The 17,003-nt window shown below is 39.7% G+C and overlaps 1 protein-coding gene across 2 annotated transcripts in view; it reads left to right on the top strand.

The window, feature by feature from the left end:
- Positions 1-15,729, top strand: part of esr2a (estrogen receptor 2a) — a 31,086-nt gene extending 15,357 nt beyond the window's left edge. Inside the window, exons 3-11 of one of the 2 annotated variants that reach the window (XM_089021566.1) lie at positions 4,906-5,236; positions 5,325-5,534; positions 6,692-6,852; positions 6,937-7,053; positions 7,704-8,003; positions 8,714-8,852; positions 9,996-10,129; positions 12,660-12,843; positions 12,925-15,729. In XM_089021566.1, the coding sequence (XP_088877692.1) occupies positions 5,085-5,236; positions 5,325-5,534; positions 6,692-6,852; positions 6,937-7,053; positions 7,704-8,003; positions 8,714-8,852; positions 9,996-10,129; positions 12,660-12,843; positions 12,925-13,147 (1,620 nt within the window). In that variant the 5' untranslated portion in view covers positions 4,906-5,084 and the 3' untranslated portion in view covers positions 13,148-15,729. Of the gene's footprint in view, positions 1-4,905; positions 5,535-6,691; positions 6,853-6,936; positions 7,054-7,703; positions 8,004-8,713; positions 8,853-9,995; positions 10,130-12,659; positions 12,844-12,924 lie in introns of both variants that reach the window. The other variant, XM_089021565.1, reaches the window with a different exon arrangement.
- The last annotated feature ends 1,274 nt before the right edge of the window (positions 15,730-17,003 follow it).

The following is a 17,003-nucleotide window of genomic DNA, read 5'->3' as shown; positions in this document are numbered from 1 at the left end:
TTTTTGTGTGCGCCGGTTTGTAACATACTGTATTTGCAAATCTAACTAACTCATTCACTGCCATTCACAAATTGAAAATAAGACATTGAGCGCCATCCAAAAATTTGTTCTGGATTTGTTTTTTTTATGCTTAGGTGTCGATAAAGCGCTGGTCAGACTTCTTGTAAAAAAATTCCCTTCCACAAGGGGGCATTATTTACCTTTTGTCCATGTTAGCGTTTTGCTCCAGCTTCAGCTGTTGTTAAAGCGCCATATAAGTCAATATGTATGTATTGCATTGTATTCTGCACAGCCGCCCTCATTTCAAGTTTATATAACTCCAGACCCATATAATTTAGGAATTAACTGTTTGTTTTCTGATGAACGAAGAGAGTCCAAAAATTTCTAACGCTGCATTGAATGTTTACATCATATAAATATATATATATATATATCTACACACACACTATATATATATATATATATATATATATATATATATATATATATATATATATATATATAGAGAGAGAGATATACAGTATATACAGTATATACAGTACGCACATATTTACATATATACGCATGTTTAGACATATACACACACATGTATACATATAGACACATACACACACACACACACACACACACACACACACACACACACACACACACACACACACACACACATATAAATACATATATACACACACATAAATACATATATACACAAACATATAAATACATATATACACACACATATAAATAATACATATATGGTGTTCGTCCTCTTCACACACATATGCATACACACACACAAACACACACACACACACACACACATATATATATATATATATATATATATATATATATATATATATATATATATATATATATATATATATATATATATATATTCACACATACAAGTAAAAAGCACAGAGACTGTATTTCGGGTATTGCGTTCATAGTAGTTCATGATTCACGACAGCGTTTTTCAGTCGCTCTTACAAAATTGTTTGTCTGTTCAAAGTTTCAAAAAAGCTCAAAGAAAAACATTTTTTGAAAATGATCCAAATGATGGCAAAAGGCCAAGCAGAAGGGAGTGAGGTCCAGTGCGCCATGGCTGGAGTTCAACTTTACCTCAGTCACCTGAGGTTTGATCAAGACTCAAGAATACTCAAGTCAGGAAACAAGCCAAAGTTAAAGATGCAGGGATGCACGCTCGGTTTGAAGTTTAACGACGCTGTCTCACCACTCACGAGTTTGACCATTGTGGGTATACGATTGAAGAGGCTTTGTAATTCAACACCAAAGCTTTTCACTCAAATCGACTCGACTGTGTGCAAAGTTTGAAGAAAAGCGTGACTGTCTGCTTCCATTAAGTTTCCAATAAACTTTATTCTCTATCCAACTAAGTAACTACTAAATCAGATGAGTCACACTCAGAAAACAGCAAAATAAAAATAATGTGTAAAAAAAAAAAAACATGGTGGAAGTACGCTTCTTAAAACTCCCATTTGGGGGGTTAACGCAGATGTGGTGCGTTTACCCGCCCTCGCTGGAAGCTTTGACCTTGACTTTAAAGCCGCCTCCCCTCTTGTCAAACATGCATTGTGTGTGTGTGTTTTTGTTTGCACTACAGTGTTTATCAGCGGCTAATGTTAAATGTTAAAAAGCAAAAGCGACTAAAGCGGCATGTTTGATGGCCCAGGCAAAGCGCCACCTATGCACTCCTATTCCAACAGTTTTTTTTTTCTTCATAAAGTCCAATAAACCAAGCTTGATCGCCATTAACTCATTCACTGCCAGACATGTGCAAAAATTTATTCACTCCAGTGCCAGGGCTTTTATCACTGTCACTCAAACCTACAGAATATTGAATTTTAGGATGAGGTAAACGACAGGTGTCAAAGTTAAGGCCCGGGGGTCGAATCTGTCCCGCCAGATCATTTTTTTTCGCCCCGCGAAAGCAAATCAAAATGATGTTTGCTAAAATCCAAACCAAAATTTCATATTTTTGGATGTAAACAACAAAATCAGTCATTATTCTTGACTTCAGATTTGAAAACTAATTATTCATTAATTTGTTGTGTGCTCTAATTGTAATATGTGGAGTGGATTAAACATTTTAATGGCTTCCCCAAATTCAAAACGGCCCTCAAGAGGAAACCATAACTACATGGACCACTGACCTTGGTGTAACCTTGCCAGCCTCGATATCTATCTATCTATCTATCTATCTATCTATCTATCTATCTATCTATCTATCTATCTATCTATCTATCTATCTATCTATCTATCTATCTATCTATCTATCTATCTATCTATCTATCTATCTATCTATATATAAATATATATACAGTAAAGTCTTGTTATATCGATATTGGTTATATCGATAGTACTGCTTATTACGATACTATTTCTATGAACGCAAGGATGCCGCAGGATGGGATATATCGATAGTCCCGCTTATATCGATATTTTTTCCGACTCCCGAAAATATCGATATAACGAGACTTTACTGTATATATAATTTCTGCCTTATGCGATGTGTGTACGTCGGAAATCTGGATGGGAGAAGAGGTGTCAACAAAAAAAATCTGCAAAACCGTAAGAATTTATTTCTTTATTTTTAAAGGAGTCTATATTATACTTGGCAGGCGACGCCGCAGGGTGGTTAAATGTGTTTCCCATTGTCAGGTTTAGTTGTTACAACTTTGAATAAGTGTTCCTTACCACTAATCAGTGATCGCATCACATCACAGGGTCGCGGTGTTCTGGGAACGTTCTCTTGTTTAATTCCAACGTCAATGTACAATAGATTCCGAACGTTCACCAGACGAGGATACGAACTTGGACTTGATAGATCACTCGCTCCTTAAGGACATGGTTAACCTTCACTCGTTTTAGAAAGAAAAAAAAAAGATAATAAATGAAAGTGATGCGAAAAAGGAGCAAAGAATATTCTCCAACTGTGAGTGAAGATGAGATGGATGGCACCCAGGAATGATTAACTCTGCTGGGTGCGCTGTATCAGATGTTGTCAAAGCAAAGCAACGCATCCTGTACTTTCCTGGGATCAGACCAGTGTGTGTGTGTTTGTGTGTGTGTGTGTGTCTGTGAGAGACATTCTTATTGATCAAACGGACATCTGCCCAAATATGCATTTGTAATCATACTTCCCCTTCTGGTGAACAACATTTCCTAGATTGCTGCAAAATAGGCAAAATACATAGGGACGATTTTTAAAGCTGGAGGACATGCAAAAATGGGAAAATCACTGAAAAAAAGATGTTCATTTTAAAGGATATTTTTGAGTTTTAGGACAGCAAAATATTCAGGCTTTGTATCAATGAAAAGGTTCCAAATGAAAAACAAAGTAATGTAGTTTATTCAATACATTGTAAAAATGAAGATTGTAAAGAGCAATACATTGGGGAGACGAAACAAATTCTCAAAAAAAGACCTTAACAACATATGCGCCTAAAAGCCAGCAAGCACACATTTGACGACAATTTGGTTAAAATCTTAGCGAAAGAAGACAGATGGTTTGAAAGGGGAGTAAAAGAAGCTATTTTTATAAAACAGCAAAACCCTACACTAAATCGCCATGGTGGGGTGAGGTTTAATTTGAATCGTTCTTACAACAGACTTCTTAGACCACACAGGCTTAGTTATACTGATGAGGTGATAGCAGAGCAAATGGGGAAATCAGGCCAGTCGTAGACCATAATCAGTCAGGACAATAGTGGTAATCAGTGTAGCCTCAGGAAATGGTCCTCTGCACCCCCCCAAACTTAGAGCAGGGACCTATCAGTGCAGAGGTCTAGCACCGCCACCCGGGACAGTAGCGATATATATATATATATACAGGGCCAGAGCTACCAGCAAAATTTTTGTTCGCTGACGAAGCTTCTTGGATGTGAAGCAAAATGTCAGACACTTTGAAAGAAGTACAGAGGGAGGCTGAAGAAACCTTTTCATTGATGTATGACAGAGTTTACACAGACGTTTGCTTTGTATGTTTATTGTGTTTGGGTTGGTAAAAAAAAACAATTGATTTCCCTGAGAAGTGATGATAATGAGCACGCTGTTAAAGGACAACCGACGTCCCCGGACAAGTTGTGTACATAATTTGTAAAATGGCTTCAAATGACTTCTACTGAGCGTATTTTACAAAGATTCCACCGCATATAGCTATATTTTACCTTTTAAGACTCGTGCTGAATATTCCCGAAGTCTTGTTTTTGAGTTGGTGACGAGTCCGTACGTGACGTCACTGAAGGAACGCCGCTGACCGAAAAAAGGACACATTGTAGCAGTCCTTCCATCACGTCAATGCATTTTGCTGTACTTTGGTCAGAAAACGTTGTGTAGCAACAAAAAGAGGCAGAAGAGGGCGACAAAGCTCCGTGTAAGGAATTAATCAGCCTGTGGAAATGGGCTGATTAATTTCTTATACGGAGCTTTTTTGGTGATACATCCCCCCCCCCTATTGCCTCAAAATGGCACGGAATAAATTCTTGAATCGATTGCAAACATGTATGCTTTCCTCTTCAGAACTATTTGAATCATATTCATAACTGGATGTGTTTGCATTTGACTAAAAATATCAGCCTGCGTGTTTTGGGTTTTTCAGATGCTATAAAACGTTTTTCTGATGTCAGTTAGGAAACAAAAAAGTGATGTCGGTTGTCCTTTAAATGTGACCGTAACCTTTTTTTTTTTAAATTGAGCCAACTCAGTGTCTTTATTGTCTTATTTACTGTAAAAAAAAAAAAATACATAGTGCCTCCACTTAGTAATCCGAGTTCAAGTTCCTCCCTGACAAAACCTCAAAATCGGATTTAACATAAAAACACCCAATTTACAAGGTTCCTATTTGACTTCTTTTTGGTTGTCCATTTATTTGTCTTCCAGGGATGTCCCGTCTGCCTCATTGAGTCCACATGGCCGCTCAACATCATCCTTTCCTCAACATACACCGGACACGCCTTCTTCCGATCCCGTCACATTTTGGAATAATCACCCGATCGCCTCAACATCTCGATTACGCATCGGACACGTCCTAACGCGCCAAAAAGTCAAGTCGATCCTACATGGACGATGACGGACATCCGTCCTTAGAAACACACCCTCGCCGTCACGATGGCCGCGGACAAAGCTCAGCCCCTCCTTCAGCTCCAGGAGGTGGACTCCAGTCGAGTGGGCTGTCGCGTCCTGTCCCCCGTCCACAGCGCCTCGTCCCCGGGTGTGTCCCTCGAAAGCAGCCAGCCCATCTGTATCCCCTCCCCTTACACCGACCTCAGCCATGACTTTCCCGCCATCCCTTTCTACAGTCCAACTATCTTCTACACCGGCCCGGGACTTTCGGACTGCTCTCCTGTGCACCAGTCTCTTAGGCCTTCCTTATTCTGGCCCGGGCAGGGCCACATGGGCCCGCCGGGACCGCTGCACCCCTCCCAGGCACGCCCTCAGCAAAGTCAGCCTATCCAGATCCAGAGTCCGTGGGCGGAGTTGTCACCGAGAGGCTGCGAGTTGACGACCAGGTACCACCTTGCGTCACTTTTTTTGGGGATGATTGACAGATCTTTTTTATTTATTTTTTTTTGCATGATTTGGGCAGTGTTAAAGCACTTTTTCTTTATCGGACCAGGAGATTCGGGTTTTTAGAAAGGGGAACCAAACCAGAAGGTTCCAGTGGTGTGGATGCAAGTACTCAAACAGAGACGCATTGTTTGTAGTCGATGCATCATTTTCCCTCCAATTGACAGGAAATCATTTGTGGTTCAGACCTTCTTGTTCATTTCTGGAACGAGAAAATATTTTACTTTTTGATTATTAACTCATTCACTGCCAGACGATGTGCTGAAATCTGTCCACTCCAGTGCCAGAGTTTTTGTCACTGTCACTTGAATTCCAGGACCCACAGAATACGGCGTTTCAGGACTACATAAACATTCAATACAGCGTAAGAAACCGTAGACTCTCTTCTTTCATCAGAAAAAAGCTTAATTCCTAAATGATATGAGTCTGGAGTTATCAGAGATTGAAATGGGGGCGGATGTTCAAAATACAATGCAATACATACATATTGGTTCATATAGCGCTTGAACAACAGCTGAAGCTGGAACAAAGCGCTAATATGGGAAAAATTGTGGAAGGGAAAAAAATTGCTCGAGGTCTAACCAGCGCTTTATCGACACCCCCGCAAGAAAAACCAAAACCCAAACAAATTCGGAAATGGCGCTCTACGTCATATTTTCAATTCCAGAATACATTCTGGAATGGCAGTGAATGAGTTAATTTGCAAGTAGTATCCGTTTTAAAGTGATTGAAAAAGGCAGTGTCCAAGATCCGTCTGCAGACCAAATGCAATCCAAAAATCTTGAGATCACTTTTTTTGTGGGGGGGTCATAGGTCAACTGGTCTGTCACAATTCCCCACCCAGAATATCTATTTTGATCTGATTTGAAAGATGCGAGGGTCCAAAGTCAATGCACAAGCTTGTGCACAAGTCGATTCTGCTATTTGTTTTGTGTCACTAGTTCACATCTTATCGATTTTCATGCGGTCAAAAGTCAAATCAATAGCGCACGTTACTGCTTGACACTTTCAACAAAACCAACACACACACACACACACACACACACACACACACACACGTGTGCGCCATCAACCTCGACTTGACACACGTTTTTCTTAGCAAGCGCAGGCGCTCCCAGGAGAGTGAGGAACTGGTGGTGTCATCGGGTGGCAAAGCAGACCTCCACTTCTGCGCCGTTTGCCAGGATTACGCCTCTGGCTACCATTACGGCGTCTGGTCTTGCGAAGGCTGCAAGGCCTTCTTCAAGAGGAGCATCCAAGGTGAGGCAAACGGAAACGCTGCGTTGATTTGGATTTTTCATTTGTCGTTTTCGTCCGTCCTGTCATCTTTTAATTTTAATTCAGGACACAATGACTACATCTGCCCGGCAACCAATCAGTGCACCATTGACAAAAACCGACGCAAGAGCTGCCAGGCGTGCCGTCTTCGCAAATGCTACGAGGCTGGCATGACCAAATGTGGTAAGTTTTTTGATTGCCAATATGATTATTTTTTTACTATTATTAGTTTTTTTATTATTTATTTATAATTTTATTGTATTTTATTGCATTTCATTGTATTGTATTGTATTGTATTGTGTTGTATTATTTAGTATTGGATTGGATTGGATTGGATTGGATATGCCTTTATTAGTCTCACAGTGGAGAAATTTACATTTCACAGCAGCAAAGTGAAAGTGAAGTATTATTTAGTACTCAGTATTATTTAGTACGCAGTACTATTTAGTACTCAGTACTATTTAGTACTCAGTATTATTTAGGACTCAGTATTATTTAGGACTGAGTATTATTTAGTACTTTGTATTATTTAGTACTTAGTATTTAGTACATAGTACTTATTTTATTATATTTTATTTTTAAATGTTTTTTATTTATTAATTTATTGTATTTTTCTATTTTTTTATTTACTGTATTTTTTATTACTGTATTTTTTATTGATTGTATTTTTTATTTATTGTATTCTTTTTATTTATTGTATTTTTTATTTATTCTATATTTTTTAGTTATTGTATTTGTTATTTGTTGATTATTTCTTTATTATTTTTATTATTATTATTTTCTTATTAATACTTCGATTGTTTTCTATTTTTGACATACATTCATTGACTCAGGCATGCGCAAGGAACGTGGAAGCTACCGGAACCAACAGAGGCGGCGAGTGAGTTTGTCCTCGCACGGCAAGCCCAACGGTGTCAAGCCGTTAACGGAAACGGCGGCGGTTTCCGAGCTCCACCCACCTGCGTTGACCCCGGAGCAGCTCATCCAACGAATCATGGAGGCGGAGCCTCCGGAAATCTACTTGATGAAGGATATGAGGAGACCGCTCACCGAAGCTAACGTTATGATGTCGCTGACCAATCTTGCTGACAAGGAGCTGGTTCACATGATCAGTTGGGCCAAGAAGATCCCAGGTAAGGTTAACTCATTCACTGCCATTCCCGAATTCATTCCTAAAAAAAAAAAAAAAAAAAAAAAATCCTAAAAAAAAAATAAATATTTTTTTTTCATGCTTGGGTGCCGATAAAGTGCTGATCAGACCTCTGACAATGTTTTTTCCCTTCCACGAGGGGTCAGCAGTTGCCTTTTGTCCATCTTAGCGCTTTGTTACAGCTTCAGCTGTGGATAAAGCCCTATATAAACCAATATGTATGTATTGTATTTTGTACATTCGCCCCATTTCAAACTCAGATAACTCCAGACCCATTTAACTCTCTTTTCTGATGAAAGAAGAGAGTCTAAGGTTTCCAATGCTGCAATTAATGTTTATGTAGTCCTAAAACTCAATATTCTGTGGGTCCTGGAATTCGAGTGACAATGACAAAAACCCTAGCACTGGAGTGGACACATTTTTGCACGTCTGCCAGTGAATCAATTAATAATAATTCATGGACAAAATATAATTCACATTAGTCTGTGATTCACACATTTTTAGGCCAGTAGAGAAGGCCTTGCAGGCCCTGATGGCCCACCACGGTACCGCCATGACTAAAATAAGCGCTAATGTGGTCAAACTGGGTTTTGATGGCATCACACACAACCTCAATCCACCATGTTTTTGCCAAGATGTTTGACATGTCATCGCTCAGCAGCACACACGAATCTCACTCTGTGACCTCTTCAGGTTTTGTGGAACTCAGCCTCCTGGACCAGGTGCACATGCTGGAGTGCTGTTGGCTAGAGGTGCTAATGATCGGACTGATGTGGAGGTCGGTCGACCATCCCGGGAAACTCATCTTCTCTCCTGACCTCAGTCTGAGCAGGTACTTCATTTTTTTTTTTAATCAACGTCGTGGTCTCTCACAAGGCATTCATCGAAAGTCTAGGATCAGATTCCAAACCTGAAGAGGTCTAGGGTCTAGGGGGTCACATTTTGAGTATAATAAGAGAGAGATGGGCAGTTGTAAAACGAAGAGGAAAATAGTTGGGATTAGTTTTTGTAAAAAAATATGTACCGTGATACCTCGGCTTACGAACGCTTTAGCTAACGAACTTTTCGCTTTACGAACGTTAAATTCGCAAGAATATAATCTTGGCATACAAACTATTTTTCGGGAACCACAATGTGTCGTTCGCGAACGAGCCGGTTCTTGAACGAAGCTGGAAATGGCAGCTGGCTTTTTTATATTATTCTATATTACCCGCCCCCGGTCTTCGGTTAAAGCCGCACGTTATTGGTCAAGATCCGTGGTAGAGGAGGGAGGGGACACACGCAGCAGTGAGAGGGGGGGTTACAGAAACACAGAGCTGCACATGAAAATAGATATACAGATGACAGAGAGAGTGTGAAAAAATGGATAGAAAACACAGTGAAATATGGACTCGTTTCAACTTTATTGATAGTTCAAAGGCAGAGTGTAGACTGCAAGGTTAAAATATACCATCAATCAGGCAGCACAAATAACCCGCACAAGCCAAGCCAAGTTTCTAGTGTGTCTGCCTGCATCTGTTGCTGTTGCAATATCACAACTTCCAAGATGGACAACCCAGAGCTCCTAGAGACACTTTATGCAAAAAGCTATACATTCCATCAAGCCATCAACGACCATCACTAAGGTAAATAAAACGACTTTATTACACAGTACAGTTTATTTCTTTAACTAGAATACCATAGCATATTTATTATACATAAAATAAGGTATATTGTGTGTAGTTTTAAGGTTTATTTAGTTGAAAATTATATTTTATTGGGACCTGGGAACGGATTATTCTCATTTTAATGGTTTCCTATGGCAAATTAATTTTTGGAATACACACTTTCCGCCTTACACACACTTTCTGGGAACTAATTAAATTCGTCAGCCCAATGTATCACTGTATAAAATTTTGCCTTAATACAAATGCTTCACTCAATTCTATTTTTCCGTCCCGAATAAGAAATAACAACGTTTGCATTTGTGTGTCAGGGAAGAAGGCAGCTGCGTCCAGGGTTTCGTGGAGATCTTCGACATGCTCGTCGCCGCCACATCCAGGGTGAGAGAACTCAAGCTGCAAAGGGAGGAGTTTGTCTGCCTCAAGGCCATGATCCTCCTTAACTCCAGTGAGTCAACACAAAAACACAATCGCACACAGGCACACACGAAGCCGCTGCTGTGTGTGTGTGTGTGTGTGTGTGTGTGTGTGTGTGTGTGTGTGTGTGTGTGTGTGTGTGTGTGTGTGTGTGTGTGTGTAGTCTAACTTGGTCCGGTTATAACTGGACATTGCGGTCGTTTCTGGCAGTCATTCAGTTAGTGTGCTGTGCAACTCGCAAAGTTGAACGGAGTTCATGGGGTTATTTATTTATTTTATTTATTTGTATATTTTTTTGTTGTGTGTGTGCCATCTCCTCCAGCACAGCTTTCATCATGTCTCATCATTTGTGTAATAGCCATGAGTCAGAAAATAAAATGAATTTACCGGAGCTCTGCTGAGCACATGTAGCACTATCATCCCAAAAAAAAAAAAAAATCAGATTTAATGAATATATCTGGACCAATTTGAATGGCTCTTTCCGTTGCTCTTTTGACAGAACTTTTGGAGGATCAGCTGAGCACATGAACAATGTTGGTCTTCGTGGAGCTGATTAAAAAAAATGGGGCAGGGGGGGGGGACTTAAAATGTACGCTTTGAATCTGGACAATGAGGTAAAAAGAAGTCTTATTAGAAAGAAGAAGAAGAAGGGCCTTAAGAATGTTTTTTTTTTCCACGAGCTTCAGTTAGCTTCTTCCATTTATAATAATAATAATAATACATTTCATTTATAAGCGCATTTCAAAACTCTCAAGGTCGCTTTACAGTTGCAAGATAAATTTTTCTGGGGGCGAGCAGCGGCAGACACACGCGCCAGCGTTCACTCAACCCGGAAGTAACTCAAATAGACAGAAAGCTAGCTAGTTAATAGATACAGTCTCGCTAGCTAATAGATACAGTCGCTAAAATATATCCACCTAGCCAGCTAGATAGCTAAACGATAGCTAGCTAGATAGCTTGCCATCCAACTAGACAGCTAACAGATAACAAATAGATAGCTAGGTAGCTAGCTTGATCGCTAGCTAGACTGTCATAAGGTCAACTAGTTCATGCTCTCGGCTTTGCCATCCAATGCTAATACCATCCCAACATTCCTTTTTGATAGATAGAAAACTAGCTAGATTGCTAATAGATAGCCAGGTAACTAACAGATAGCCTATTGATAGCAAATACAGTGGATAGCAAGCTAGGTAGCTAGCCAGATAGCCTGAAAGATAGCTAGCTAGATAGCCAGACATGCAGCCAGATAGATCCACATTCAAACAAAATCTGAAGTACATATAAACGGGCGAATTGGAAAGAAACCTGCTGATTACCTCCCCAAAAAGTATTTGGGAGTATTCATACGGTGGTTTCGTCTTTCGGACAATTGCTTGAAAGTGGCTTTGGATATTTGCCCAGCTGATCATGTAGAAGTGCAGCAACGCTCTCAGAGCCACGTTTTCGAAAAATAGGCACATAAAAGATTTATGCGCAAATGTTTCTGTCGGCGAGCAGCGGTAGCTACACGCGCCAGCGTTTACGCAACCCGGAGTAACTCAAACAGATAGAAAACTAGCTAGCTTGCTAATGGATGGATGGATAGATGATAGATGGATAATAGATGGATAGATGATAGATAGATGATAGATAGATAGATGGATGGATGATTGGTATACAAACAATAAAAAGTCAATTTTCAATCATATGAAACTCAGCTCTTTCAACAGAGACATTTATAGAACTTCTGAATGAAAGACTTTTCTGCTTTTTTTATTAATGGAAAACAATCTATCAAAAAGTCACATTTTATGGGATTTGTGGTTTTAACATTTTATTTTACAGGCACAGAGAAGTCATTAAAGGGGCCGTTTCTTTTTTGCAGTTACTGTTCAATGTGCTTCAAGTGCTGCTCGTTCGTGTAAAGTCTTTCAACAAAAAAAAAAAAAGAAGAATTCCGCTTCCTCTCATGTTGTCATTAAAATTCTTTGGCATTAATATTCTTTGATCAAAAGCGCAAAACATTTTACACCGTTATCTTTCGGTATTATTGTTTTGGAGCCAAAACGCTTAAAAATACTCTAGCTAGCTAGCTAGCTAGCTGAAGAGCGAAAGTGTTCCTGAGGGACCTGATGGAGACTAAAAACAGATGTTGGATTTGAAAGAATCTCCATGCGGATGTTAAAATACTGTAATAATAATAATAATAATAATTCATTTAATTTATAAGCACCTTTCAAAAATCTCAAGGTCACTTTATGATAATAATAATAATTGTGATTTTTTTTTTTTTTTTTGAGTCCACTCTTCGTTGCATCTGTCGTCAGCTTTGTTCCATTTTCAACGATATCCACAAACAAGATGTCTGATGAGGTTTTACTGTTCAAGTTGTTGTTACTTATCAGTACTCTGGTGATCAAGGTCGAATAGTCCGCATCCCCTTTTCGGTGCTCTATATTTAACCAGTGGTTGTTAAACCTTATCAGCGATGTTGTGGCGGACGACACACGTCACCTGTGCGTATTTATCATAAGATGTCACCACCAGCTTCGTCATACTTTGTTTTTTTTTTTCTTTTCCAGATATGTGCCTGGCCTCTTCTGAGGGCAGCGATGAGCTTCAGAGCCGCTCCAGGTTGCTTCGCCTTCTCGACACCGTGACCGACGCGCTGGTATGGGCCATCGCCAAAACGGGCCTGACGTTCCGCCAGCAGTACACCCGCTTGGCCCATTTACTCATGCTGCTTTCGCATATCCGACATGTCAGGTGAGGGATCATTATATTCGTTAAACAAAATATTCCGTTACACACACATATAACACACCGTCTTACCTCTTCAATCCGCAGCAACAAAGGCATGGATCATCTCCACTGCATGAAAATGAAGAACATGGTGCCTTTGTATGACTTGCTGCTGGAGATGTTGGATGCTCACATCATGCACAGCTCGAGACTGCCCAACAGAGGTCCACAACAGGAATCCTCGGAGGAGCAGGACGTTCCTGCCAAGCACGAAGGTTCTTCTACTAGCACCTCCTCCGATAACTGCACGACCAGAGGTGATTTTTAATAGCCACCCGGTCATATCTGAAACTCATTCGCAATGCCATGATTTTTTTTTTTTAATCACTTTGCCTAAAAGTGACATCGAAGAAAAAAAAGCGGAGACTGTGATGAGATTCTTGCCATTTGAATGTAGAAGCTCATGATTTTGTTTGCACAACCATGTCACATCTTTCAAAAAAAAAAGTTAACTTGTGCAGTACTGTATTTATTGCCTGAGCAATGGCAACTGGGTACTATTGCGAAAAGATAATCGAATACAGGTAACATCCGACTTACGACCGAGTTCCGTTCCGACCAATCGGTCGTAAGTCAAAATGGTCGTAAGTCGACATCCGTTCAAAATGTTGAATAGAGACTCAGAGGTTAAATGACTTGCAAAGTCCCCTACTCTGGTGCCATGTATTATTATTATCTACTGACTAGCTAGCTAGCTAGCTTTCTATCTATTTGAGTTACTTCCGGGTTGAGTGAACGCCGGCTCACCCACCGAAAAAAACTTATCCTGTGACTGTAACGTGACATTGAGAGTTTTGAAAGGCACTTAGAAATGAAATGGATTATTATTATTGTCTATTGACTCGCTAGCTAGCTAGCTTTCTATCTATTTGAGTTACTTCCGGGTTGAGTGAACGCTGGCGCGCGTGGCTGCCGCTGCTCACCCAAAGAAAAACTTATCCTGTGACTGTAAAGTGAGCTTGAGAGTTTTGAAACGCGCTTAGAAATTACATTGATTATGATTATTATTATTATTATTATTATTATTATTATTATTATTATTATTATTATTATTATCACGCGGTCGATTGCTGTGCGAGTGTGAGATGCTGGCTGGCTGGCCAAAATGGTCATACACGTTGCCGGCCTGCTTGCACGTTGCAGTGCCAGGCGTAGAATTACAATTTTAAAAATAAGGTCTGGAGGTAGTGGTCGTAAGTCGAGCTGGTTGTAAGTCGGATGTTAACTGCAATGGAAAAGACAAAAACAAAAAAACGACTTGCTGTTGACTTAACTCGCATTTGTGTCCCAAATTTTTATTCTGAGCCGTCTATTTAGTTAGCCTGCTTGATCTTTTTCTGTTGCCATGCTCTTTTGTGTTTCTTGCTAAAGTACGTACCACTGGGACCTTCTTGATGTGGAAAACTTCACCTGAAGAGGTAGTGCCTTAAATTCTGCTTTTTTTTTTTTTTAGATAAAGGGAATAAAAGGGCGCTGAATGTCTCCAACATTTGCCTTATCAATTTCTATCTCAATTTAAATTCAGAAATCTCAATTACAGGCGACCCCGGTAGTCCATTGGTTAGCACGCCGACTTCACAGTGCAGAGGTCATGACCTGAACAACTCAAAAACAAGACTTCCTGAATGTTCAGCGCAAGTCTTAAAACGTAAAATATAGCTATATGCGGTGGAATCTTTGTAAAATATGCTCAGTAGAAGTCATTTCAAGTGATTTTACAAATTATGGACACAACTTGTCCGGTGGCGTCGGTTGTCCTTTCAAGGTCAACATTTGCGTAGCAAGTTAGCCATGGTAGCTAACTACATGGTAGCTTAGCTGTTCAGTGACAAATAGAAAGAAAAACCACCAGGTAGTATTTCAACTTTAGTTTTAACTTGACAATGCCTTCGTCAGTTTGTCACTATCCGACTAAAAGGGTAAAAAAATATATTTGTTTTGAGTAAAAGATATTTGTTTTTCAAATGTGGCTTTTTTTGACGGGAAAATTTATAACCACTACTGTATTTCTGACAATGTTGCACTTGCCTGTTTGAGTTTTCATTGAAAGGTGGTGATAAAAAACTATTTTCGTATCCTCTTGCAGATCTTGCTCTTTGTATGCTTTGTTTAAAAAAGATGTGAAAGACAAAGGAGGAAGAAAAGAAAAAAAAAATCAAGATTGCAAATATGTAGCGGTTCAGCCTGTCCACTTTGTGCTATTGAAGCATGAATTATCACCACTTCATATTTGCTGTTCACTTACTTAACCGCCACGCTTCAATAAGTAACGTTTAAAGTGAAAAGACATCCGGGCAATGTGTTCATCCTGAAATCATCTCACAAACACTCTTTGTTGTACAGGAACAATACCTGGAAGTTGGAAAGAAAAGTGTTCTTTTCACGATCATCGCCTCATTTGCCAAAATAAGAAACGGGTGACACAGATACTGGTCATGCTTATTTGTGTTCAGAAATGTAAACATGGAATGCACACGAGTATGCTTAGATAATAAATGATTGTGTAATGGGCAAAACATGTTATATCGAACGTGTTGTTATTGTTTACTTCCTCAGGCTGAAAAATGGTCTGAAATGATGCCACGCAGACTCAACAGTAGGTGCACCAACCTGCACAGTATGACATAAACAACAATCCTAATTAATAAAAATATATATACAGGTAACATCCGACTTATGACCAGCGCGACTTACGACCACGCCCGCCAGACCGTTTTTTTTTTTTTTTTTTTTTTAATTCTACAGCTGGCGCCGCAACACGCAAGCATCCGACAACGCGTACTACAATTTTGGCCAGCCAGCATCTCACTCTCGTACAGCAATCTACTGCATGACTACACTCAGTACAATAAAGATACTGTCTCTGCAACATTTCCTGTTGTACTGTACACTGCTTTATTCCTTCGGCGTCTGCCTGAGTACGAGCGTGTGTGTCGGGCAACCTCTTCTGGCGGTTAGCGGGGAGAGCAGGGTAAGTATAAAATTGTAGTGTAAAAGTGTAACATTGTAGAGATGCAACAAAGTCAGTAGTTGTAGCTGCATGCTTTTTTACGAGTAAAAACGCCTGGTCGTTTTTTATTTTCGGGCTAAAACGCCTTACTATACATGGTGGTTTTTTCCAGGCTTAAAAATGCCTTACGATACAGTACATGGTCGTTTTTTGAGGTGGTCCTAAAAATGTCTTACTATACATAGTCGTTTTTTAAGCCTAAAAACACATTATTTTACATGGTTGTAGTTTTTTGTTTTTTTGGGCTATAAACGGCTTATTTTACATGGTCGTTTTTTTTTCGGGCTAAAAAAAATGCAGTCATTACAAAAAAACAGTGGTTGCGTGTCATATGGCTTTGTGTTCTCCTGAACAGTAGTGGGCGACAAGGGCGATTGAGAACCAATTCACTCAGAAGAACAAGAAAACGAAGAAGGACAAGAGCGGCATCACATCCGGTTCAATGAACGAGTATTTCCGCTACCCACGAATCAAGTCTTCGGTGAATAATTTTCACATTTTAAACTGTCTATTTTCCATTTATGCATGAACGTTTGTGTGTGGGGAATTTAGGAGCACAATTACGGTACGTTGCGCCTCTGATTTGTTTTCTCTGATTCACGAAGTAACTTGCAGTTATCTTAATAACAACCCCATGAATACAGCTGGTCGGTTCACCGACACGCCCACGGGTGGCTCCCATTTGTCAATCAATCCATCGTTTGGCTTGAATGTTATTTTGGAGACTAAAGACATGAGACACGGTGATTTTTTATTTTTTTTTTTAACGCAAGGACAGATTTGTCGCCAAACTATTCATACACATGCACCTGTCACTTTTTTCACAACTTCGTCTGGTTGGAGAGCAAACGTAAGACATGCTGAAATGGAGCGAGGACACACTGAAGGGACGCCGATCTGCATTTGAACACGTGTGTTCAATTGTGTGGTGTCCTTGAATAGTAAGTTAATGTCTGATGTCGTATACTGCAACAGTGACAACCCTAACATCACTTTCAGAATATGTGTTTAACATTGAGGTGGACTTAGTTAGTAAAAATGTGTCTCGGAAATGCACAAGTTGAAATTAAAAGTCGGCGTCTTTACAAGTAATGACTCAGATGAAGAAGAAAAA

Source organism: Hippocampus bargibanti, linkage group LG19 (genome assembly GCF_051943395.1).
Source record: "Hippocampus bargibanti isolate YZ-2025 linkage group LG19, ASM5194339v1, whole genome shotgun sequence".
NCBI classification, from domain to species: Eukaryota; Metazoa; Chordata; class Actinopteri; order Syngnathiformes; family Syngnathidae; genus Hippocampus; species Hippocampus bargibanti.
Note: the sequence above shows the minus strand (reverse complement) of the source record. Positions and strands in the feature narration are given on the sequence as shown.